Raw genomic sequence first — 27635 nt, 5'->3', positions numbered from 1 at the left:
TAATTAGTCTCAAACTGTAGTCATAACTGTATTGTTAACAAGAGTTAGAAAAGAAGTTCTCACCCAACTCCCAAACCAAAAATACCATCCTCTCTTTTCCTGCAGAAAAACCTCTGGTGGTACCTTCTGTGCCAAAAGGGGGTTTTTCATGCCAGCCTGCTGTTGTGCAGTTGTACATATGTGGGGGAGTGAGAATGAGCATCCCCCACCCTGCCTTCACCCACGGGATCTGTGACCCATGAACCTCACACAAAGGGCTCGAGGAGCCAGAGCCAACCTCGGCTGTTAAGTAAGAAAAGGAGTCAAGTGAATGCAAATGTGAATTATATAGTAATTATAATATAAATAGGGCCCAGAGATTAAGCCTGTGCATGCTTTCAAACAGCAGAAACTAATTTAGGCTTCATAAACCTCAGGAAAAGTTCCCGAAGGTCACAGTGTGCCTGGGAGCGCTAATTACAGCGGCCCGCCACCGCGTACACAACAACCCGCGGTGGTGGCAATCATCCTTGTGTGGGAAACCACTCTGGTCACAGCAGATAACACTCCCCCAGTGTCCTGGGATGTGAGCAAGCCCTGGGAATGCCCCCCAGGCCCCAGCACGCTGCTGTGCCCGTTTAGCATCCCGCTGGGTGGCAACCTGCAGGCACGTGGCTGGGGCAGAGCCCGTTCCTCAGGCCCTGAGCGCATTGCAGGACATTCAGCTGGGTGTGAACATTGCCTCTGTGGTTCTGGGGTTTTTAGACAGGTATTTTGGGTGTTTTGGGGTAGAACCCAAGCCAGGATACCTGGCTTTTGTGGTCACATAAAGATAGAACCACTTGGGTTCTAGCCCAAGATAGATCTTGGGTATCTTGGGTGCCCGGCTCTACCTAGACAGCCCCCCAGAGCACACAGAGAGCACTGTCGTAGACATCTTTTATGGAAAACCCTTTCTTTAGGATTTTTCCTCCTGAGAAGCTGGGAGGCCTCAGGAACAAAATGTAGACAATGATTATCTGCTGCTGTGAAATGCAACAGGTGGATCTGTGATTGGCCCATGTTGGATGTTTGTAATTAATGGCCAATTACAGTGAGCTGGCTTAGACTCTCTGTCCAAGACACAAGCTTTTGTTATCATTCTTTGCTATTCTATTCTTAGCTATCCTTCTGATGAAATCTTTTCTTCTATTCTTTTAGTATAGTTTTAATGTAATATATATAATAAAATAATAAATCAAGCTTTCTGAAACATGGAGTCAGATCCTCAACTCTTCCCTCACCTTAAGACCCCTGTGAACACTGTCACAGATCACTACGTGTGTTCAGACCCCAGAGCAAACACTGACAAATATTGGCTTTCTGCCCCTTGCTGGATACCCAGAACCCAGCCAAGGATAGCTCAGGCTGTTCAGAAAACACAAACCCTCAAGACCTGCACATCAATAACCAAGTAGCAAAAATTTATATTGAAGAATACTATAGTGGTGGGATTTAAAAAAAAAATTACATCTGGGTGGACTGATGAAAACCAGATTTTATTTTTGAATGATATAGAATATAGATACCATTCTACTCTGGAGTGCAGCAGTAATAGGCTGTAGATATTAGGTGGCCCATAAAAAATTTCCAAATGATGCTTGGGATGGTCCTGTGCAGGGACTGGGGTTGACTTTGGTGATCCTTGTGGGACCCTTCCAACTCAGGGTATTCATGTTTCTATGATGATGAAATCCTCACTGAGGTTCCCTAAGGCATTGAATTTGGAATTGTCCATTCTCATCCCCACCTCAGCACTTTGGTCCCATGCCAGCATGTCCCACTCCCTTGCAAGATCAGAAATGTTCATAAAATCATCCAATAAAGCAGCAGAACAGCATCTGGAACTTCTGATCCCAGCAGAAAAAAAAAATCAATTTAATTTTAATTTAGTTTAGTTCCTGGGCCCAGCTCAGAGTGAGTCTGTTTGTGGCACAGGCAGCAGGTTGGTGAAAAAGCCAGAGAATGGATCTGCCCTGATTTGCCTTCCAGTCCTTGTGGACAGGCAGTGCTGTGTTCCTCTGAGATGTACTGAGGAGAAATACAATAAGGAGCTTAACAGGGGGTTATTGCATTTCTCAGGAGGGTGAGGTGGTGCCCAGGGAGGCAGAACCTGTTGGGACAGCAGCAGAAACAACCTTCCCCTGGGTTTCCTCCTCCCAGTCACCACCTGGCAGTTATTGCTTATGGTTTCAGCAGTAAAAAAATATTTAAAGCAGGATCTCAACCTTGCCTGAGGTCTTCAGAGCTACTGACATGTCTACATGGAGCTGCAGCCTCCAGCTGGCGCATATCCCAGCAATGAAATCCAGGTATCAGCTTTCACATTTGTTTAAATCTAGGTGTGCCTTCTGCACTTTTATGTCCATAGGCTCTTGACTTGGTTAATAAAACCCATTTTCAGTGCTAATAGTTATTTCAGCATCCAATTAAGTCTCTCTAGATCTCAACAACCTAATTTATCATGATATTTGCCAAAGGTCACCTGCCAAGATCTGGCCCTCTTAGCAGGACCAGCTACACTTGGAAAGCATCTGCTTGAATTCCAGTAGGAAGTGAGCCTTTCTAAGATGCTTTGCCTTTACCATGATGGGCAGTTTTATGACATTTTTAGTTGACACAAATCCAGAAATCTTGCCAAGCAGCAGGCTTTCTACCTAATTAAATTTAAGTAGGGATTAAGTGAAGGTATTTCCTCTCCATGCACTTAATATTGTTTTCAGGCCCTGGAGTGAGTTATTTGTATCCACAACCACAAGCTTTCCCTGGTTATCTGCCAGAGATGCTCGAAGTCACCATGGACTTGTTACCTGGAGAGGTTAAATGGGACCTTCAGCTTCTTTGTCTCTCTAGGAAAAGAGTTTAGATTATTTTAAATTGGGCATTATGGACAGAAAAATATCCTAATGAAATATTAGCCCAGTAGCATTTGAGAAGCAAATTCTTCTAAGAATTCTTCTTCTAAGAAGCTCAGTAGCTCCAGATCACCCACCAGAAGCAGCTAGCACACACATGCATGTCTGAGCACCCTCCAAGTGAAAAAAAGCCACAGGAAGATAATTCCCCTTGCAATTACCTGCACTGGATCTCCCAGATCCTGATACACTCCCAGTACTGTGAAAACACATAATGACATGTTTTTACCAAAACGGGTTGTTACATTTTCCATATCTGCTTTTAGTGCTGCTGAAACTCACACCCCAATCTGGTTTGAGATCCCTGCCTGTCTCTAAAGGCACTGAGTGCTGCAATGGGGGCACAGGAGGCTGGGCTTGCTGCAGCCCTGTCCTGCAGCACACAGAGGGACGCAGAGGGCTCCTCTGATGCTGCAGCACCTGGGAGGACTGGCCCTGCACTTAATGAGGCCCGTGGTGTAATCACAGGCTCGTTTTTGGGGTGCTGTTGAGACGAGGCGCAGCGCGAACGTCTCCAGCCATGCCTTGTTGGCTCCTCACTCCAGGGCCGTTTAATCACTTTTTCATGCTGGTCCTGTCACTGGAGTGCTCTCCTGCATACTGATGGCTGGGTTGCTGTGCTAGGAAGGTTTCTCTGCAGTGAATAGACTGAGGATTCACTGAAGCTTTCAAAACCATTCTGGAAATTTATCTGTCTCGGAGCCTCTGTGCCCCTTGTTGTCACTGCACACCTGAGCATGGCAGTCAGTAATGGACTTCATTTTCAGCTGGAATTACAAGACCTGCTTGAGTTCTCTAAAGCAGCTTGTGACAGCAGAAAAAAAACCCCAAATCCATGTCTCCTGTCCAGCATTTGGCAGCTGGTTAGGACTTCTCAGAGCACTGTTAGCAAATGTGTCCTTGAATTCTCCATGTTTGGATGTGGGTCAACAAATTAAAGCAACTGTTGTAAAAAACACCTGTTTGCAAGTGTATGTATCATAGGGATCCACATCCAAGTCAAGATTTAGAGACTCCAACAGTACTGTCCAAAAAACATGATTATTTTGTAACAGAAAGGGGAACAAAGAAGCAGTCCACCTGCTTTTTGCAGATAAATTTGCCTAAATATGGAGCTGTTTTACAGTTCATAAATAGCCCAGTACATTGAGGGAAGAGCCAATGTGTACTTCCATTATGGCTTGCACTGATGTTTACCTGAGCATAACAACTGCTAATTACAACCTGCTTCCAGGGATGTTATTGATGAGACTGTGACATGCAACATTTCTATGTGATATTTAAGGCAACACATGGGCAATGCAGAGAGGTTTAAAACACTGCTTTATGCACTTGTGCTTTGTGAATCATTGATTTACATTCTGCTTGTCCATGGTTAGTTAAAATATCCTCGTCTCCAGATTTTCAATTGTTTTCCTGGGATGGTAGGTCTGGCCCAAATGGCACAGGTTAAAAGGTCTGATTAAATGAAGGAACTGAGGAAGATGTAGAGAGAGGTTCATTATTCTCCTGCCTGAAGGCATGAACCAACCTCTTATTGCAGGAGCTGGGCAGACACATCCCTGATGGGTACATTATTGCAAAAATCCTGAAGAGGGTTAATTATCCACCAGCCACAGTGGAACCAGGCTGCAGAAGGAGTCATATTTCTGGTCTGCTCCAGGAGTCAGTGCTGCTTTTCCTTGGAGTACTGGCTTGCAATATGAAGATGGAAATGGGGGTCACGATATTTCACTCCAGATGTGTCCATAGGCAAGCCCCCAATTCTCACTGTGCCTCTGCTCCCCACTTGGAAAAAGCATGAAAATGACCATCTGGAGAAAAGTTGCAAAAGGATTCTCACACCTTTCCATAATTCAAATTAAAACTTAGTGCAGTATTTATTTTGCCAGCAATAAAACTTCTACTCCCTGTATCCTGATAGATATCAGTATAGGATTTTCCTGAGATATTAAATAATATTAAGCTCTTTCTGTTGAAGGATCCATCAATATAAAAATTGATGCCAAACATATCTCTGTGACATGGCCCTCTGATTGTGATGGAGTCACAGAAGAATAATGTGATTTGATTCATTCACAGTGAAAGACAAATGTCATGATCTTCTGTCCTGAGGCAGAAAGGATTCAGACACTTTTATTCACAAAGTAAGTCTTTATGAGTGGAAACCCTGTTTTTTGATGAATGTTGCATTCAAAATTTTCACAAGAGTGATATTTTAAGCAATTTTCATGTAAAAAATTATCCAAAGCCATTTATAAGAAGTCCAGATGAAACAGACTGAATCCATAAGTAGATGGGCAAAACAAAGCAAAATATTACTTTGTTAGTGAAATTCATCAACAAATCCATGTGATTTATTGATTTTAATTTATCTTTTCTATGGCACACATTCATTTCTGTCTAAATCAGCTGGAAATCCCATGAGAGAATAAAGATTTTCCAAAATATGAGTCTCCTCAAAAAAGGTCAACATCTTTATGCAGTAATGACATGAAGTATTGCCACAATACTAGAAACATTGCTCAGAATTTTATGTTTGCTGACATTAAGAAAAAAAAATAAATCCTGGGGTTTAAATCTTGAGCTGAGCTATTGAGTGATGCTGGATGCTGAAGCTGGTGCTTCAAAGGTTTTCCCACACACCCAGCTGCTGGCTGAGCTTATCTCACACCGTTCATGGGATATGCTGCACACAAAGCAGCACTAATGACCCAGTTTTCCCACTTTTCTGACCACCTCCAGCCTCCATTAAAAGTTCCCTTGCCCAGGAATGCTGGTCTGTGATTTTCAGTAAAAACCTTCCCATGTTATTAAAAGAAAGTGGGAGAAACAGAGCAGTCCCTGACTTGGTTTAGAGAGGTGGCGTTGGTCAAAGACACGAGCCTGGGTTTGGATCCTGGTCCCAACACCACAAATGCTTCTCCTAAAGCAGCCCTCATCAGAAAACACTAATTTCACATCAGAAAACACATATTTCTCATCAGAAAACTCTGATTTCACTCAAAGGATTCCATGGCTTAGACTCACCCACACTACAAATTTCTCTATCTATTGTAAACTCCAGAAGCACCAAACATTTCAGACTTCTGTCATCTTGTGTTGTGTCCACATCAGTGGGCAAAACAACCTGGGATTCCAAATTCTCAAAGGATTCCAAACTAGAGATTTAGACCTCTCCACAGTGGAAGGCTGAACCTTGTTAAATCATGCTCTGGGCTCTTTGGTGCCAAAATGTGTTTGACAGCAAAATCAGGACAACCTGCCACAAAGCAGAGCCAGATCATTTGATGAAACTTGTTAGTGGAAATCTTTCCTGACCCCAGCAAAATTCTGGAAAATAAAACAAATGTGGAACAACAAAAGGACTTTTCAAGGCTCAGCATAAACCCATTAAGTGAAAGCAGCAAGTGATGCTCGCAAGTGCTCCCATCTCCAGACGGTCTTTCCAAGTTTCACCAAGAGGGAGAAAAGAAGATAATTAAATTCTCAAGAAACAGTTTAAGGATATGAGAAGTTTATAGCTACCTGCTGCTTCTATAAAGAAGAAAAACTTGCAGCACTTTAAAACTCATAAAAGCACAGACAGAATGAATGAATGTCCAATGGCATGAGAAACTTGACTCAGATCATTGCTAATTTGGTTGTGCTGCTCCTTCATTAGTGTGAATCACTCTCAGAGGAGATCCTTAAATTGCAGAGTTTTTTCTAATCAGTGCTTTTGTACCACTTGTTATCTGTGAATGGGATTGAAACACGATTTTGTCTGGCAAGCTGTAAGAGCAATAAATCCTATTTTTAGGATTTTAAAGATTTCCCAGGCCTATGGGCACCCCTCAGTGCTCAGGGCCAGCACTGCAGTGACAGAGCTGTTGTCACAACGGGGAAAAGCAGATATACCCAGACCAATTCCGTTTGTACTTGTTCTTTAGGTATTTAATCAAGCACAGCTCAGTTACAACACATTTTGCTCCACAGCTGCAGAGTTGCCTGCTAGGAAAGGCAGAAATGGTTTCATTTTTGTTACCTGTCATTACTGATCTACAGCATCTAGGCTAAGCTGCTGAGAGCCACTGTGCCAGAGAGGAGTCAAATCAGGTGACAATATTTTAACATTTTTCTTAAAAAGAAAAAAAATCTGTTTTCTTCTCTTCAAAGAGAGAGGCAGCTTTAAAGTCATTTGGCCCGCACATGACTGACAATAAAGGCTGTCAGTCAGCCACAGACACAGCTTCCAGCAGAGATAATATTCAAAGAGACAGAATAAATAACAGTGGTTTTATGGCATTTTGGAACAAAACAATTGTATTGTATCTGAGAGAAGAGGAAGAGCTATAGAAGAAGATAATTCCCTGTTCAGTTACACTGCTGCCCCTCCTCAAAGTGAAAGCTGTTTCTTCCCTAATTGGTGGCTGGTTGAAGAATAACACACAGTGTAGTGGCCAAGGCACTTCTCTATCCCCAGCAACCAGGCTAAGTGTGAGACAAATCTCCCCTTAGCACTTGTTACAGCCCTCTCCACTCCAATTTTCTTTCTGACATCCCTAAAAATGATTAATCCCTTCTTGATAACGCATGATTAGGGGGAACTTTGATTAGCAGGCTGGTAGGCATCCCAAGAACAACTCTGCCCTTCTCCCATAATTTTCAGTGTGTATTAAATGTCATTTATTGCAGAGATGCATGCACAGGCCAGGTCTTCCCCTCTAATCCTCTTGTCTCAGGAGTCATTAACCCTTTGTGGGGAAAACCACACAAAACCTAGGTCCAGGATGAGCTTCTGGATGAGGTCAGCTGATGGAAAAGGACCAACTGATGTAAAGGATGCTTTGATGCCACAGACTGTAATGTCAGGGACTTGCACTCAAGGCTCCAGGAAACATTTGCCAGCTCTGTGAGTCCAGCTGAAAGCCTCTGTGAGCTCACAGAATTTTTTATGACAATGAAGACACTGCAGCCAAAACACCTGAGTGCCAGAGTGCCAATTGTGCTGTGCCAGGAAGGGCTGCTTCCCTTGCTTTCCCCATGAACAACCTCATCGGGAGTTGGGTTTTAGTGGTGCTGCCTGGTTACACCGGGGAGAGACAGAAGGAGCCACTGAAGACAAAGTGTCCCCGTGTGTCACAGACATCTTCTGTGAAAAATCCTTTCTTTGGGATTTTTCCTCCTGAAAAGCTGAGAGGCCTCAGAAACAAAATGTAAACAATGGTTATCTGCTGCTGTGGAATGCAAGAGGTGGATCTTTGATTAGCCCATGTTTGTTGTTTCTAATTAATGGCCAATCACAGTCAGCTGGCTTGGACAGAGAGTCTGAGCCACAAACCTTTATCATTCTCTCTTTTCTATTCTTAGCCAGCCTTCTGATGAAATCCTTTCGTATATTCTTTTAGTATAGTTTTAATGTAATATACATCATAAAATAATAAATTTTATGATGTATATTACATTAAATAAATATATAATAAATAAACATACATCAAAAATAATTAAAAAAATGAATGTTTCAAGCCTTCTGAAACATGGAGTCAGATCCTCATCTCTTCCCTCATCCTCGGGCCCCTGTGAATACTGTCACACAAGCATGTACAGTGGAAATACTAAAACACAGCACAGTTGACTACAGGAGTAGAAATTGATAGGGCTTCATCCTTCAGAGAAGGAGCTATCACCTAAAAATGGGCTTTAGTGCATTATTGCCTGGTGTCATTCAGACTTGCCCCCTACATATCTGAGTCCCACTCAAGAAACAGGAATAAATTGCTTCCCATAGCCAAAATTTGCAGTTTCTTGTGCTTTTTAAATGAAAGTAAAATTTACATCCCATTTCAGATGAGAAAAATCCAACCTCAATTAAATTTATGTATCAAATAGCAAACCACTTCCTTCCAGGTTTTATTTCTGTTTATCTTAGAGGGAATCAGTGGAGGTGCTTGTGCTGGTTTATGAGAAGAGGCAGAAGTGTAAACCCATATATTTTATGGTGCAAATGACAGTAGGAGTGACCTTGGTCAAGCAGATATTACTTTTTCAACCATGTCTACAGGAGATAATCTAACAGCAGTCTGCAAAGCATCATGTATCCTTAGATCCTGCTACAGTAATTCGATCATGAGCATATAAAATTAGATGAAAAATAAGGTAACTGGCCTTCTGGGACTGACTGATTGCAATAAATGCTGCCTCTTGACAGCAAGCATTACACTGTCCTCTTTCAAGAGAGGTTACCTTCTATTGCAGCAGCTGCTCTCATTTCAGCCTGTGCCAGGTAGCAAAGTTGTGAAATATATTCTGCAGGACAGCAAAAAAACTCTTAAAGAAATTATATGTTCCCTTTAAAGCATCAAAAGAGTGAGTAGAAAACTTCCAGCTCATGCCCTTTGGGATCAAATGAGCAATGCCAGTCCTTTCTTGGTTTTTTGGGGTTCTTTTAGGGTTGATATTTTGCCTTTCCCTTGCCTTTCATTTAAGTATCACAAAGTATTTTATAAGCACTGATTGATTGCTCAAATCTTACAAACCTTGCCATCCATTGTAGAGAAGTTCAGCTGAGCCACAGGCATGTCTGTGGCTCTAAACTCAAAGAAATTTGCAACAAAAGGTCACAAAAGAAGAGACAGAGTGAAGCTGAGGTATGGCGGAGGTTATTCTCTGTCCGTACAGAGATTGTTTTTAAGCCATAAAAATTTGTCCATGTGTTTGTCCTGTGGACAGCTGACAAAATACAAATTTTTAAGCTATTACAGGCTTGATTACAGGAAAATAATTTAATTTAGCTACCTCCAAAGATACATATGGGGCTGACATTGGGTACACCAGTATGAACACACATTTTCATGTCACAGTCACAGAGCAGACAGCAAGACCTGAGCTCTGGGTGCTTTTATACACATTGATGAATTTTATATATTATAGAGATTTATGTACTTGACACATATTTAGATACAAATTTATGTATGTTAGACATGTTATGGAGAAAAAAAAAGCACTAAACAGCCACAGGTACTGTCTGCCACTATCTGGTCTTGAGCATTGGCTCCAACTCTGGTGGGATTTTTTGGGAGGAAGCAGAGATGGGAACTCCTGGCAGAAGCCCTTGGGGAAGAAGGCAAACTCTTGTTCAACCTGGTGGGCTTGTTCTGTCTGCTGGATCAACCACAGGATCTGCAGGGTCCCTTGATAGATCCTCATTCAAGGAGCGTGACAGTGCTCACAGGGGTCCGAGGATGAGGGAAGAGATGAGGATCTGACTCCATGTTTCAGAAGGCTTGATTTATTGTTTTATTATATATATTATACTAAAACTATACTAATAGAATAGAAGAAAAGATTTCATCAGAAGGCTGGCTAAGAATAGAAAAAGACAGAATAATAACAAAAACTTGTGACTCGGACAGGAAGTCTAAGCCTGCTGACTGTGATTGGCCATAAATTAGAAACAACCACATGAGACCAATCACAGATGCACCTGTTGCATTCCACAGCAGCAGATAACCATTGTTTACATTTTGTTCCTGAGGCCTCCCAGCTTCTCAGGAGGAAAAATCCTAAGGAAAGGATTTTTCATAAAATATGTCTGTGACAAAGGAGCTTTTCCTTTTTTGTGTTATATGTGCATATGAATAAATAAGATTTCCTGTTAATCTAAACAATATCAGAGCATGAATGCTTGTGAGCAATGACCCAACATCCAAAGGTGCTGAGGCATGGCCAAGCTGTGGCTAAGCAGTCTGAGGAGCTGTGCAAGAGGAATTGTCCTCTTAGTGGATCCAGGTGATTCTCCATGAAACCACAGCACCTGTTTATATCACCAAAGCCTGACAGGATGGTGTTTTTATCCAGAAATTTGTGCTTCATCCAGAACAGAGGTTTCCACTGACCTGGCTGACAGCAGCTGCAGCAGGAGCCAGAGGGAGCTGTCCCTGCTGCAAGTGCACCCACAGCACTCATTTGAATTAGATGGATCCTACACGTCAAATGCCAAAAAGAAATGTGATTCCCTCAAACTGCTTGAAAGCAAATAGGCTGAAAGTCCTCTCATTTCAGTCATGTAAATAAGGAGTAACTCCACCAAATGCAATAGACTGATATTTTTATAAAATCACTGAAAATGGAAGCTCTACCAAGATTTCTGTGCTTTCTCATGTATGCATATTTTTTTCAAAGTTTTCTGAATGGAGACACTGAGATGAGCTCCACAGATGAAGCTGTGCTGTATTTGTGCTACAGTGAGATTTGAGGATTTAGTCCTGAATAACTAAAATTCAGACAAAGATATATTCAGCAGATGTAAATATATATAATCCTAATGACCTTATAATTGAGTTATTGTTTACAGCAGTTGAGAATCAGGCTCACAGTTTATTGTACAAAATCATTATCTTGTGTACTGGATTAATGTACACACTAATAAAACTAATTAATCTCTTCAGGTATCACTGCAGGTTTTTTTTGGATGAGATATAATGCAATCAAAAACAAATCACCTCATAATTGTTGATAAGACCCTTTAGAAACCTTAATTTTGTTATTCACAAATGTTTCTAATTACAATAAAAGAATTATCTTGGTGCAAAGGAAATGTACATTGTCTCTGGTAGCTCCTGATAGATGTTTTTGAAATGGAAACAAGAAGAAAACTAAGCAAGGTTTTTCTTTTTAAGGGAAGAACTTAGTAAACATGATATTTACTACAGAATTGAATGTTTATTGACAAATGACACTTCTCTGCATGTGTCTGCCATAACTATAAATGCAGATTTACAGATAAGTGCATTAAGTTAATTAGTCCATTAAATCAATTAGTGTATTGCCCTGTTAATGCTCTTTTTCTGTACTGTATTGCCAGATATTTTTTTTAGTACCTCTAAATGCCTCTGACATGCAACCTATCATTGCCTTCCAGGTGAAAAACATGTTTTTACAATTGTCCTAGTCCAGGACAAATTACTGACAATTACTTTATACAAACGGTTCTACTTCTCCACTTTATCTTGATTATTTCCCATTTTACCATCTCAAATATTCCTTCCTTACCCTTGGTGCTCACCACAAACAGTGGCAGCAGTGGATACTTGGCAGTCAGAGAAGGGGCAGCCCCTGCATGAGCAGAGCCCACTGCTGTCCCCCTGCCATGGGCACCACCATCCCAAATTGCTCAGAGTCCCTTCCAACCTGGCCTTGAACACTTCCAGGGATGGAGCTTCCATAACTTTTCTGGGCAGCCTGTGCCAGGCCATCATCTTGCTCACAGTAAAGAATTCCTTCCTAATATCCCTTCAAAACCTACTCACTTCTCTCTTGAGCTTTTGAAAATAAGGAATTTCTTGTTTGCTTTTAAGGCCTTTTCACAGAATTCACAGAATCACTGGGTTGGAAGAGACCTTCAAGGTCATCGAGTCCAACTCAGCCCCAACACCTCAACCAAACCCTGGCACCCAGTGCCACATCCAGTCTGTTTTTAAACACACCCAGGGATGGCGACTCCACCACCTCCCTGGGCAGCCATTCCAGAACTTTATCACTTTTTCCATAAAAAACTTCTTCCTAATATCCAACCTATATTTCCCTTGGTGCAGCTTGAGGCTGTGTGCTCTGGCTGTGTCAGTGCTGCTGCAGACAGAGCCCAGCCCCAGCTGAGCACAGGCACCTTTCAGGAGCTGCAGAGAGTGATGGGGGCAGCCCTGAGTCTCCTTTTCTCCAGGCTGAGCACCCCCAGCTCCCTCAGGGGTTCCTCACAGGGTTTGTGTTCCCAGCCCCTCTCCAGCCTCGTTGCCTCCTCTGGATGCCCTCAAACATCTCAACATCCTTCCCAAACTGAGAGGCCAGAATTGGACACAGCGCTCAAGGTGGGACCTCATCAGTGCCAAGTACAGGGAAAGGATGAGCTCCCTGCTCCTGCTGGCCACACCATTCCTGATCCAGCCCAGGATGCCATTGGCCTTCTTGGCCACCAGGGCACACTTCTGGCTCGTGTTCAGTCACTGTCACCAGCACCCCCAGGTCCCTTTGTGCCTGGGCACTGTCCAGCCACACCGTCCCCAGCTTATGGCACTGCAGGGGTTATTGTAGCCAAAATGCAGAACCTGGCACTTGGACTTATTAAACTTCATCTTGTTAGACTCTGCTTATCCACCCAACCATTCCAGGTGTCTCTGCAGAGGACATGCAGCCATTTGAGCAGCTTCACTCTCAGGAGCAGATGACTGGTGTGCATGCATTTTGTATGCAATTTTGGATAATCAAGCAGAATTAAATTATATAGGATTAAGTTTAGTGGAGTTGTGCATTTAGTCTTGACAGAGCTGAAGAAAACTTCAATGACTCTTCTCCTGAAATGCATCTTTGGCCTCTTGGATACTCTCAGGCATTTTCAAAATATGAAATCCTCGCTGGACCTGCAGATTATGCCAAGTTAAAACAGATCTATGATGGATGAGCAGGGAAGCACCAAATATTCTGTACTCACATTGTCCATCAGGAGCATTTCTGTAAGCTGCCTTTTTGGCAAAGTGTCTTCTCTCTGTAATTTACTTTAAATCCCTCTGTTCACAGTATTGGTTGATGTATCTGGAACTTAGTCCCAGTCACCCCCAGCCAACCCCACCTTGCTGGCCTCTCTCTCATAAATTTTCTGATGTTTTATATCCTCCAGGTTTTGCTGTTACTTTCCTTTAAGGATGCTTGTGGTGGCTGGGGAATCTACATCTACCTTCTGTGTGTGTATACACAGAAAAAAGTTGTAAATATTTGCTTTCCAGCTACAAGTAAAAATATAAAAGAAAATAAAAATGTCAAGAGTAAAGCTTTAAAAGAAACATATTCATGGCAAGTCTTTCAAAGCTGACCTCAGGTACACAGAATGTCTGAAGATGTCAGTGCTGGCTCTAAATCCTGTCCCTGAGGCACAACAACTGCAGTGACAGAACCCAGCACATACCTTCACATGTCAGCAGGAAGTATTCCAGATTGTGGCTGAAGGATGCACTGAAGTAAGTGCAGTTTTCAATCAGATCACAGGACAGGCACCTCCTGTTGAAGTTCCCGTTTGTGCTTGCACTGAAAAAGTTAATGCAATTCCATGAAGGTCACTGAGCAAATGTTATTTGAAAGCAACATTACTTGAACCTTTCTTTAGAACAAGAATATAAATCTAATGTGTCCAACATTAGCAAGAGACAAAGTATTTCCATTTGGTTGAGTTTAAATAGCAATGATGGATTTTTTTCCCCTCCTGCTCGAACAGAGAATATATAAATGGATACTGATGTCATTTTGCAAGGTCAGGTGGTTATGAAGGAAGGCACAGTTTTTAAAAGAAAATGATGGTTGCAATTTCACAAGAGGAAGTAATAATTTGGTGGATGAAGGCATGAAACAAAGGAACAACATTTCAACACTTATTTATATTATAACAGACAATAAAGAGCTGGAATTGCTTTCTCTAAGTTTCTTATTGGTTTCACCACTGGTCTGATTTGCTAGCTGCTGCCTCAGAGGCCAAAGCCCTTTGTACAGGTTTAAATAAAAAACCTCTGCTCTTAAAACCCCCAAGCAGAAAGGAAAGGTTGTATTTAGGGATCTGTTGTTGAGGAAGGTAATGTGGGCTGTCCATTTGCTCACAGGTTTGCACCTAAGAGTCCAATAAATGTTGAAGAATTACAGATTACTAGCAAATATTATTAGATAGCATTTTGAAACTTCAAGAATAGTAACCAAGAGATCTTTCTAGTATTACTGTAAAGGAGAGGAGTGTTTTTTGCTACCCTTTCAAGGGATGAGGCTGAGCAACCTTTTTAGGATCACAGAGACTGAAATGAGTAATCATGGGCTCTTGTTTAGGCTCAGATTTTATCTCTGACTACAATCCTAATTAAATCTACTAAATCAAACACAAAAACAGGAGGGGGAAAAACTCTCCTAAACAGGTCTTCATCTGCTCTGTCTCTGTTGTCTGTGTGGGGAGATGAGGCTGATGAGGCACCAGGGTGAGATGGATGCTGACAAGCAGGAGTGGGGAGTGATTTCACTCATGCCAGCAGCTCTTGAACTCTGCCTGGACTCTTTTTTTTTTAAGTGAGGTTTTCTTCTCATTTCAATAGAAATGAAGGGTTAATTTAATTATTAAAATTTTCTTCAGGAAAATAAACACTCAAAAAACTATGGAGTGCAGTGAACAGACATATAGGTCTTTAAGGAAAAAATATTCCATCACAGGTAATTTACTTTGCTCTACTTTCCTTCCCACTGAGGAAAAAAAAAGATATGATGTCATGTGAGAGAAGGAAAATGTACTGACTGCCCCTTGTCTACTGATGCCTTCACCAGCTCTGCCCTTCATGGCAGATGTTGTGATGGCATCAGGGTGACTGAGAAGAAAAACAGGACAAATGGAATAATGATTCCAAAATGTTTATTTAAAAGTTTGTGTTTCCTCCACTCTGTAATCTGCTTCTACAACATTTCACAATGGCAACACTACCAATAGCTTGCTGTAAAACCAGATTTTACTCATCATATACTGAGGGACAATGCTAAAATCTTCTGGAACAGCAGAAAAAGGTTTGTAAACATAAAATATTGTTTATTCTTTTCAGTTTCATGAAGAGGTGAGCTACTATGAAATTTGTCAAATCCTCTTTTGAAAAGTATAAAGACTATAAAGTCTATACCATTATTTTATATATCTCTGAATTCCTTCAAGTGCTAAGCAGTTCTATTGTGAACTATCTTTTTGTGATAGTCAATCTTGACACCAATTTAAAATTTGAAATGATATGAGAAAATTTCTAAATGTAAAACATTTCCAAGTGTCAAGCATTTTGATTGCTATGGTTACACTGTTTCTTCCAGTGACAGACTGAAAGATCTTGCAACGCCATTAAAGAAAAAAACTTAAGAAACTGCTCCTACTCCAATTGCTTATGATTTGTGTAAAACTGAAGAAATGGGAAATTCTGTATATGAAGTTAGTAAAGCACAAACCTGTATAAATGTCTTCTTCTTGGTGAATCTTCTGTGCTGTGGAAATAGCTGGAGGGGGAAAATAAAAGTGAATTGCACCTTTAGAAGGGTGTTTAGAAGTGTCTCATGCAACATCTTCACTCATACTGCCATTTTCATGATCTTGTAAAAGCAAGGCAAGTTTTAAACTGAACTAGGAAAGGATACAGAGGGACACATCACTGAGAGGGTCAAGGAAGTAATTGCACACTGCACTGCAGTTAAAACAAGCATGGAAAACGTTGGGCCCTACACTGATCATGTCAGTGGATCAAAAAAGGATCAAGTGATTAAAAGGAAGACATCTACCTATTTACCTCAAGATTCATGGGTCAGAATTTCTTTTAAAGCTCTTTCTTCTCTCTCTAGAGGAAGCTTTTACTTCTCTGGCCACATTTATTCTTTGCCCAGCGAGTCAGCTAATCAGAGCCTGAAGCTGAAGAACATTTTGTTGTCCTTGTTCTGTGCTGAGCTCCTCTCTGGATGAACAACAAAGGCTCTGCTGTGCACTGGCAGCTTCTGGAGGTAAAAGTGATGCTGCAGGAGGAGGCAACCTCAGTCCCACCTGTGAAATCTGATTTAAACCCCAGATGCATTTTGTGTGGATGATGCCAGAGCACAGGAGCTAAATGTACATCCATGGTGTGAACAATGCCAGGAAGGGTTTTCATCCCTAATGGTCTGCACTTGCCTAGGCACACATCTTGACTCTACAAATTGTGTGTGCCATTTTCTGCTTGACTGGCCACTTAAAATGCCAATAAGGTTTTGGTGCTAGTCTGATACTTAGGCCACCCCTGGGAGTGTTCAAGGCCAGGTTTGAGGAGGAACCTGGTCCAGTGGAAAGTGTCCCTGCTCACAGCAGGGAGATGGAACTGGATGCTCTTTCTCTGCCAGCCCAAGCCATTCTGTGATTCTATATTTCTATGATTTTGTATTGTTCATAATATTGAAGTTATTGGTAATTGTAAGCATTCAAAATCTTGAGGAAGCACTGTGCTCTTAATGATCTCTCAAAGTTTATCATATTCCACAGACTGTTTACTCCACTGTTCAGAGACCTTGAGTAACTGAGAGGTGAGAACCTTGTATCCACCCAAAAGTTTTTGTGGAAAGGAATCTGTTATTTGATTCCAGAAGCTGTCTAAATATTTTCTTATGTATTTGAAAAAGTGAATGTTTACAGAACTTATTTTAAAATCATAAAGAGCAAGTGTGAAGAAGTGTGGGTTTGCTTTCCTTGTTTTATTTTTTTTTTTTTTTCTTCCTCTAATTCTAGCGAAATACTTTTTAATTTTTTTTTTCTCACTGCATTGGTATTTTTGCAGGTCAACAAAAGATTCTTTCCAAAACTGACTGAAGTGTTTGATGGAAACAGGCTGCTTTCCTACAGAAGGAAATAGCAGAAGTTACACCAGGAGAAATTACTTGTCTGCACAAGTATATTTAACAGTCATAGAAAGAGAGGCTTGAAATGTACAAATTATTCAAAATAACATAAGTGTAGTATGTGAGAGGTTAAGCCAAAATGGAGACAGCTTCCCCTGCTTTCTTATCCCCAGCTCCTCATGCTCACAGGTTTCAGTGCATGCACAACACCTTTGTAACTGACCCAGAGCCCAGGGCTAAACAAAGGAAGTCTGATTTGTCAGGCCAAAGTCTACTTACATTTTCTGCCTCTTTTCATCATACGCCAGTATCTTTGTCACATCCCAATCTCCAGATGTAATGGCCTGTAAGTCATCATTGCTACTGTTGGGCTGCCAGAAGGAAAAGAAAAGTAGATTTCTTTATTGTTAAAACTTCTGAAAAAGGGAGCTCTTCTGGCTCCATTGTCCATGAAAAATAAACAAAACATCTGCAATTTCCACCACTACACCTGCCACTTATGTGAATCTGCAGACACAGAAATAACAGAGAGTCAGAATCATCTTAACCATGACTCCACTGAAGATAATGAGGTGAATTCAGCCCAGAGCAACTTCAAACCCCTTCCTCTAATGCAGGTGCCCACATGCTTCTATTTAATTCTTTATAGGACGATGGAGATTTACTTATCTACAGCTAAGGTGACATCACAAAAACCAAACCAAATCAATAATAATGTTTGGAAAGAGACAGTCCACTGACCTTTTTCTTTGGAAATTCACATTACCTTATGCCCAAATGAAGTATCATTGGAGGTTTTCTTTTATGCCCAAGACTTTTTACATCTGCACCTCCCCATCTCATTGCTACAAGCACAGCCACTATTTTTTATTGCTGTCTGCCTCAGGTGAGACCCAGGGCAGGAGCAGGGAGTTACCTGTGAGGATGACATGGCAATGTGGTAGAAATGCCCACGTCCTCCCTGGGGAATGGCCCGGACGAAGAAAAACTTCCGACCGTCCCTGGAAAAAACGGGCTCTTCATTCTGTAAAAGCAGCAAAATTAGGGGTGCGTTAGTGCTAATTGGTTGCATTTAGAATTGCTCAGCCCTCCAACACTATGTAAAATGAATTCACAGCAAATAGAAAGTACTCTTTGATAGCAAGCTGAGGCAAACAAAGAGCCCACTGAACACTGGAGGAAGATTTGAGTTTTGCTTCTTGCTCCTGGGAAAGCAGACACCTTTCAGCTGGGGGAGGACAGGCAGCAAGGAGAGTTCCTTGGCTATAAAGTCAATTCCCATTTTCAAAGCCAAAATGCACATACACAGCTGGCTGCTTGGGGCACTTGGAGCCTTTAGAACTGCTGTGACAAACCCTGCTTACCCTGCTGGAAGAACCTCTGTGTTCTTCCAAGAGAAACACAAGTGAACAGCATTAACTGCTGTCTTTTCCTACTGCCTTACAAATGCTTATCTCACTGAATTATTTATGAAGGAGAGGATGAAGGAGAGGATCTCCTGCAGAACTCTGACACAGAGCTCCCAGGTGAACGTGGTGATTGACTTTTATAGGGTGACTGGAACGTCCCCCCAGGGACAGAAGAGACTCAGCAGAAGCAAAATCAAACACTACAGTGGCAAGCAAGCATCTCCTGGAAAGGAGCATTCTTTTTGTGAACAAGAGCCCTGAGGCACATGAGAAGTCTCCACTACATGAAAAGGTGGAACAGATCACCAGGGAAGGCAGAAAGTTGGTCCATGTGGTGGGATTCAGGAGCACTGAACCAACAGGACTGGCTACATGAAGCTAACTCCAAGTCTCTGTGACAGTGTTCACAGGGGTCTTAGGATGAGGGAAGAGACGAGGATCTGACTTTATTTTTCAGAAGGCTTGATTTATTATTTTATTTTATATATATTGTATTAAAACTATACTAAAAGAATAGAAGAAAAGATTTCATCAGAAGGCTAGCTAAGAATAGAAAAGAAGGAATGATAACAAAGGTTTGTGACTCAGACAGAGAGTCCAAGCCAGCTGACTCTTATTGGCTATTAATTACAAACATCCAACATGGGCCAATCACAGATCCACCTGTTGCATTCCTCAGCAGCAGATAATCAATGTTTACATTTTGTTCCTGAGGCCTCTCAGCTTTTCAGGAAGAAAAATTTTAAGGAAAGGATTTTTCATAAAAGATGTTTGTGACAGTGCTCACGGTGTGCTCTGGGGGTGTCCTGTGATATCATGATTTTCTGTGCCTGGATGGGCCCTTCCTTGTTTGGGCTTTGTTAACCCTTCTTTATCCAGGGCAATTCACAAGGAGATGGATGCCAGCCTTTTCTGGGTCCTCTGAAGTTCAGTGTTAATCAAATCCCCTGACTTTCTGCTTGGCACATGCCAAGCACTGAACCACACTGAACCAGCAGGAACCTGATTGTACATGGAGACTTATGGCACAGCAAAGGAATAAGCATTTTTATTTCCCATAAGCTAACACATTATTCTTACTCTATGTTCCTTTGCTCCTTTGTTCTTTACTGATTAATTCTTTTCTGCTGTTTATCAGATTTGTCAGTGCTCTATTAGGTGTTCAAACTGTTCTTTTTGCCTTTTATTTTCCCCTGCTTAGGTTTTCAGTGTATTTTAAAATGTGCCCATTTGCAGCTTGTTGCAGCTCAATGAAATAATGCTTTCATTTATTTCTGACATTGTTCTGGAACCTGAAACACGAAACTCTCTATTATTTCCAAATGTCTTTCATGACAGCAGAAACCTCACTGAATAATGACTGTGATAGCTCAGGCAAACCTTCTGCTGGACAGGTTTTCCTTTGCTGAGGTGGGTAGCAATGAGCTCACTCTCCATTTCTGTATCTGTGCCTCCTGCATTATGTATTCCAGCAATATGTCTCTGCCAGTGAGAGCAGGCTTTGTGCTGATGAGTTTGAGGTTCATTCAGAGCTGCAGGGGACAGAGGTTCGTGGCACAGGTGACAGATGTGATGGGCTGATGATACAGGACAGTCTGTTTGCATGTTCCATTGTGGGAAAGGCAACACATGAATGAATGAGGCAGAACTTTGTGACAGAGATGATGGCTTACCCAGGGGGTAAATGGAGAGACAGGCTGAAATTCTCTTGGAACAGGATTTTATAATTTAGGGAACTACACTGGGCACACAATTATTCTGCTTGTGATATGAGCTGTCAGAACCTTTTGTCAACTATTGTTGACTGAATCCCACAATAATAGAACAGAACAGCCCTCCTTGAAAATAATAGATGAGTTTAGTGCTAGTAAAGACAATACTTTTACTATGCAGCAGGTATGGGATATTTGGAAGTTTTTGCCACAGGAGGATTATAGACACAGCTGGAATCAGTAGGTGAAAAAAGGTATTGAACAAGCTCATGTTTCATTAATACATTTTAAAGGATATAGCTATAGTCTCAAATGTCAGTAATCTTTTTGTTGTAGATGATAATGAAATATGAGAAAGTTATGCCACCAGATACTTCAGCTTTATTGGAAAAGGGAAGGTCATGGGAGGCTGCTGGAGGGCTCAGAACCTCCTGGAGGGTTGAGAGCTGGCTCAGAGCTGCACAACTCAGCTCAGTGTATCGGCAAACGGTCAGGAGAAGAAAACAAGGAGTGCCTCAAGGGCTTATCCTGAGTTTGGCAGAATCAGGATGGGTGAGGAGACAATGTTAAATGCACTCTGAGCTTCTGCAGATCCTAGAGAGGGGCACAAAGTCCTGGTGTAAAGAATAACAATTAAAGAGAAAAAGGTAGAGTGTATTCAGTTGTGTTTGGAGAGGGATCACTGAGAATCACTGGATCTGCAGCCACCTAAGGCTTCTCTGGCAAAACAAGGGAAGATAAGGTGTGTGCAGGATGGTGTGGAGTGCACAGGTGTCTCTGACTTTGGGGATTTGCATGATCAAACACACATCAGGACAAATGTTTGAAAGAGGAATTAACTGATTTATGGTGAGTTGGAATTTATGAAAGATTAGTGGGCACAGAAGGACAGCTCCACCAAACCCACCCACACATTAACATGGGGCAAACAATCCTCAGATTTCAGCACCACACATTGCAGCTCCAAACTGGTTTGTCCATGCTCAACACACTCCCAGCCCTTCTACAAGGCCTCACATGCTCTTGGACACATTTCCCCACAGAAATTAGTGGTAAAGCAGATTCTTTGCATGTTGGTTTTATTACTGACTGAGAGTTATACTTCCATAAGAATTATGATTTTCTGGTTTGTCCTCAGGTTTTAAAAAGGAAACAAACTAATCTGAATAACTGGATCCTTTCCAATTGATTCTCTGATGCATTTTCCCTTCCTCAGCACTCTCCTGCCCTCTCCATCTGATTCACCTTTGCCCAGATCCCAGAACTAATGATTTTGCTCTGTTGTCAAATTATTCTTTCAATGAAATGCCCCAATACTTTCTGTGTCACAGGCCCATAGCTCTGATAAACAGATGGGTGTGACATGAATTCTTTTAATCCCTTGGTAAACACTTTGTTTAAATCCAACAAAGCAAACACCCAATGTGCATTGACTCTGATGGGACAATGCAGACACCTCCTCTTTAGGGCACGGGGGGAAGTTCTCTTCCCATCTTCTGACACACTCAGCTCCAGGGGCAATGCTGAGCTTCATCCTCATCCCTATCCTCATCCTCTTCTGTGGCTGGGTGCACCACACCTTTGGCCATCTCTGAAGCACCAAAATCAGGGTCAACAACTGGAGAGGATCCCATGTCTCTGGGTACAGATCCCTTCCATTGGGGGAAATGGGAAATCTTCATTTAAACACCAAAAAGATTGTTTGTAGGAGCTGCTTTTTTATCTCTGGTAGATGAATTTGAGTATTTGAGTTATGGAACTCTTGGTCCTATTTCTGCTGCATCCCTTGTCTTTAGGCTAAAATTAGTTTAATTATGGGATAATTGTATGGCAAAAGGGCTTTACAGACTGAAAAAGTGGGTCCTGTTTGTAAGTTCCTCTGATCTCTGTTTTTAAACTAAAAATCTCTTTTCAAACCTCATATTAACTACATGTAAGAATCATTACTGGGTTATCATGAAGGATTAAAGCAAGGGAGTAGTAAAAGAAAAATGGTGCCAGGTTTTCATCACCTCCACCTTTTAGGAGAGTGAGTCTTTAGCTTCAGAATGAGGTCATCTAAAACAATGGGCAAACAGGACTGGAAAGAAAAATGCAACCCAAAGAAGCTGTTATCAGGGGAGTGCAGCCAGCCCATGCAGGCAGTTTTGGAGGTTATAGGTCTCTAAACAATTTTATGGTCTCCTGGTCCTGCCAATGTCAATGCCAAAGACCGCAGCCTTTGGTGGAGTTGCAATTGCACCCTGGTTTCTAATGAAATCTTTTTTTCAGGTCACATTCACAATTAAATAAATAAAACAATTAAAATGCCACTAAAGTTTATCATCAGCAGGTGCTCAGAAATTGCCTGATTTCTCCCTTGCTGAATCATTGCCTGTACATGACCATCCCTAGAACTATTGGAAAAAGGCTTCTTCACAGAAATTGAAACAAAATTGTTTACAGCTATAATTAGTGTTTCAAACAGTTTGCGTATTTAAGCAAAAGCATGAGTGAAGTTCAGTCTGGCTCTTGTGATCAAAAGTACACAAGCAAGTATATAAATAAAAGAAATATAAACTTGCAGAGTCCCTGGGCAGTTTTAGTGAACATGTGCCACCTCATCTGACAAAGAGTGACAGATACTTTTAACAATTCCTGTGTAAATATTCTTCATTATACTTTGGGTATTTTATTCCATTTTTCAGCTGCACAGGGAGTGGCTGCATTATTTCTCCTTGCCTGTGTTGGAGAGAGGCTCTGCAAAGATTTTGGACTTGCATAAAATATATTTATGAACTTGAGCCCAGAAGGAAACAAGAGATTGTTTACCACGACCTTCCAAACACAAACTTTTAAATGCCACTGAGTCACCAAACTACCTAACAACAAATTTCAAATTCATGGCTTGTATGCTTTATCTCAGATCTCCCAGGATTTCAGGCAGCTGAAAAAAGTCAAACCTGTCTTCCTTGGAGATCACCTCATGTCCCTGTTGAGTGTTGTCTTGTCTCCTGCTCCCAGCTGACTGTTTGTCCCTATGAAATTCCCAGGAAAAAGATAAAATCTGTGTAAAAATCCTTTCAAACCAGGCATATGGAGAATTTTAAAGGAGTATTTTAAAAAACAAGGTAAGCAGTTGGATTCCTTGGTCCTGCTGATTTAAAATTGGGACACTGCTCACAAGGAGGTTTTTGGGGTGGGCTGAGCCCTGCCCAGGGTCCCTTGGCTGTGTGACCCCACTGCCACCACCCTGGTGTCTCACTTGCAAACATTTATATTAAAATGTCTCAACCAAGGAATCCTCATTCTGAGCCCAGCCACACTCCTGAGCTCCTTCAGCAGCTGCCTGATGTGCAATTCATCTCCTTCTTGATGAGGTTAGTGGACCCAAACCAGCATTTAACATTTTCACATCATCCTCATAGTCAGGCACACATGCCATGAAAATACCTTTCCAGTTATCTAGATTAATGTGTCATAGAATAAAAGGCAAATATAGGAAATACAATTATCCCAGTAATCATGTTCAGTCAAAACTAGAATTTTAAGTAATTTTGTTGTCAGAAATACTGGCAAAAGAGCTATATGATTCTTCAGACTGCTACAAAGGCTTTTGAAGGATGCTATCAAATGTCTCCAAAGTCCATAGAAAATGCTATTTTGGTTTAGCACTGAGATGTCTGACTCATTTGGCTGTAATGAACATCCTTCTCTAACATTAAACTAAGAGTGTGCTCTCAAACTAAGTATATGCTTTTTGGAGATGTAGTAAAACAAAATGTATTTCCCTGGAGCAAGCCCATTAGAGACTGACAGATCATTTACTTCAGATATGAGGATAAAGCACTATCTTTTAATGCCTGTCCACGTGGCAGGTGATGAAATAACCACAGCAGTGTAAAAACACAAGTTCTATTATGCTGTATTAGTAATATAAAACACAGATTCTACTATACTGCAGTAAATAGCAATGAAAGGATTATTTCACTGCTATTGCATTCAAACTTATAAAATAAATAATGCCAGGTAAGAGTGGGTTGTTGTTTATTTTTTCTTTTAATATGCAATATCTGGACAATTTAATTTTCCCTTGATTTGGCTTGTCTTTTAAGCTTTTGTTTCCTACTCAAGCCAATACGGTCCTTATGAATGTAAAGAATATTTCAGCACCATTTTTACTCTATATCAGCAAAAGATTATTTGAAATGCTTGGAGCACAAAATCTATTTCCCCATAAAATCAGTTTTCATGTGGATCACACACAGCCCATTGCTGCAGGACAGCCACTGGAACAGAGGAGAGCATTGCTCTTGCTGTGAACTGATGAAGTGCCATTTCTACAGGGTCTCGGCTCCTCTGAGCAGGCTGTGACAAAAATTTGAAATGCTTTAAATCTGGACTTGGAAAAATATATTGAACAAGCTATTTTGTGACATGCTGCTCCCTCTCTGGTGTTCATACAAGGCTTGAAAAACAGTTTGGTGTTGTGGCTGAATCAAGATCACAGCTTCTCTCTCAAAAAAAGAAGCTTCACAAAAAAAAGAGGTCCCTTCACAAACTGAATCCTGGGCAAGTGTTATATATGATATATACGTGACTCAACAGTCTATCTGCATGGTTTTGTCTCTGAATGGACAGAGATCCTCTCAATAAAATGACCAGAAAACAACAACAACCACAATTGTGTTTAAACTGTCATCATCAGTGTCAGGGCAGGGTATGAAGGGTTGTCTCTGAGGCTGATGAGTCAGATACTGCCACTTATCATATATATATATATATATATACACACATACCTATACAGATACTCCCACCTACATCAGCTTTTCATCTATTTTAAATATAACTAAATTGCAGGCTAAGGACTATGGGACCTAGCAGACTGGATGGTACCTTTATTGAGAACTTGTTTGTTACTGAGAAGCTTTTTTCTGTTACACACATCATGCCATCTTCCAAGCAGCTCTCTCAAATCTGGAAATCAGCTTTTTCTCTTTGGGGAAAAACTCAGTGAAGAAATTATCCTACCAAAAACTTGACTAAGGAGAAGATCACTCTTACCTGTCTGTGCAGCCAGGCATCACTCTCATCTTCATGTTTCTAAAAGACAAAAAGATCATTAATACCATACTTGTCATATATTATGTTTTGCCTATCAGTGCATGAAGCTGTTGGATTGGAGCTGAAAAGTCGCTCAGAAATACAGAGAAACTGTTTAAATATGTGCTTCTGGAGTGGAATCCAGTGGCTGCTTTTCTTGACTTTGCTCCCTGATGGATAAACATTCACTAGCTCAAGAAAGCATTTTACACATACAGAAAAAAACACATAAATCCAAAAGATGTACTATTCCCCAAAGAAATAAATCTTAAGAAATAAATAAAGGCTGAAATGAAAGTTTTTAAGAAAAAAACTTACCACCATGCTCTATGCAGAGAATTGTATGATCTTTTTCAAGGGATGGGTGTATTAGAACAATTTTATACAGTGGAAATGCATGCCAGTTTAAATGGTGGAATCTGCTAATGGAATCTGCTGATCTTATATCAATACACCATTTGTATTAGTGCATTTATAGAAGGGATTAATTAACTACAATTAAGGTATGTGTAGATAAGCATGAGCTTGTTTTGATGCCATCAAATACATATAATGCAGCTTGAATGTTGCAAAGGTATTTAGGTTGCAAATTGTTGCTTGTGTGTGGGTAAAGGTAATCAAGACAGGTAATCACTCTCCCTTCAAACACAGAATGTTCTTGGATTACTGGGTGTTAAAAAAAATTAAAAATTGAACACTGTTTATGTTCTGTCTGACAAAATTAATGTGTTCCAGCTGGCTTTTCACCATGAAAAATAAGTGTAATTGTTTCTCCATGCATGGGTTTTGGACAGTGATGGCGAGTGCTCTGCAAACCCCTCCTACCTTGGTGCAGACCCCCGTGGTGGCATCACAGAGCGTCAGGATGGACACGTTCTGGGCCCTGTTCAGCCAGTTCACTGCCACCTTGGTGCTGGTGGCCCATTTCACCATGGTGATGTAGTAATCCCTGCAAACACACACACACAGAAACCAGATCACGACGCTGCCATCCTGAACTGCCACATGGCAGAGCATCTGCTGCAGGCAAACGGGCCAGGAGAGAGCTGTGGTTTTAGAGAACATCATGTCCTGATGTATCCAGACTGCTTTATGTATGGATTTCAACCCCTAAAAATGACATTTTTAGGACTGAGCGGGTGTTTTATCGGCCACTTCTGGAAGTTATTTTCAAAGAAGAGACGAATACAGAGATAAAGAATCTTTCAAGCTATTCTGTCTTCCAAGAGGGATTGAACTGCCTGGAGCTACACATTTATGCACAGGTGGAAAAGAAATTGCAAACCATTTCCATTCTGAGCACACTAAGGTGAGCTGACTCAGACCCATCACTATCAATGGCTGGGTTCTTGATGCTTATGAAAAGCTGATGGCCTGCTGGCTACACACCAAAGTGTCCAGGAGTGTTGTATTAAAAGGCAAATAGTAAGAAGGATAGAGTTTGGAGTGACACAGGGCTTCTGTGAAGCAGATGCAGCTGGTTGCCATAAAGACATCAGCAGAGATAGTTTGCATGAGCAAAACCACCCTCCTACACTGCCTGCACCATTTATTGCTGGACATTTTCAGGTTGTGATGATACTTGGAGCAAGCCATGGGTGTGGGCTGCACAGTCCTGTAATTGATACCTCCAGGAAAAGTCCCATTCAATAGTGAAGACTGCAGCCACCTGGGCTGGGCTGGAAAATGCAGGAAAAAATTCTGCATTTATTGAATAAATTCAATAAAGGATGGTTGCTTTCTCAGAGCCAGGGCATGATGCTACCAATATCCACCTCTGCAGCAATTCAGGGCTCCACCACTTCATTTGTAGGGCACAACTCTGGCTGAACTGCCAAAGCTATGATGTTATAATATTCTGCTGGGCCATGTGGGCCAAGACATCCTTAAAGCATAATAAGACTTTTTACAGCATGCAGTCTATAAAAAATTTATTAGTTCATTTGTTTGCTATAAAATATGTATAAGGAATTGTTGCTCTCGTTGGATATAATGCTCTGTGTCACAGGAGAGCCCTTTGTGTTCTGGCAAGAGCTCCTGCATACACTGAAGAGAAAGGGCAAAAGCACAAAGGTATGTTTGTCTAGAAAAATAACAAGCTGGAAATTGAT

At 41.3% G+C, this 27635-nt stretch overlaps 1 protein-coding gene across 4 annotated transcripts in view; it reads right to left on the bottom strand.

Annotated features, from left to right (window-relative positions):
- Positions 1–27635, bottom strand: part of DPP6 (dipeptidyl peptidase like 6) — a 510686-nt gene that overhangs the window by 23821 nt on the left and 459230 nt on the right. For all 4 annotated transcript variants that reach the window (XM_059469776.1, XM_059469758.1, XM_059469784.1 and 1 more), the window contains exons 11-16: positions 26350–26473; positions 25486–25524; positions 18238–18345; positions 17601–17692; positions 15915–15962; positions 13870–13988 (exon numbers count right to left, since the gene is read on the bottom strand). In XM_059469776.1, the coding sequence (XP_059325759.1) occupies positions 13870–13988; positions 15915–15962; positions 17601–17692; positions 18238–18345; positions 25486–25524; positions 26350–26473 (530 nt within the window). The remainder of the gene's footprint in view (positions 1–13869; positions 13989–15914; positions 15963–17600; positions 17693–18237; positions 18346–25485; positions 25525–26349; positions 26474–27635) is intronic.

Source organism: Ammospiza nelsoni, chromosome 1, assembly GCF_027579445.1.
Source record: "Ammospiza nelsoni isolate bAmmNel1 chromosome 1, bAmmNel1.pri, whole genome shotgun sequence".
NCBI classification, from domain to species: domain Eukaryota; kingdom Metazoa; phylum Chordata; class Aves; order Passeriformes; family Passerellidae; genus Ammospiza; species Ammospiza nelsoni.
This window is presented reverse-complemented; position numbering and strand designations above follow the sequence as displayed.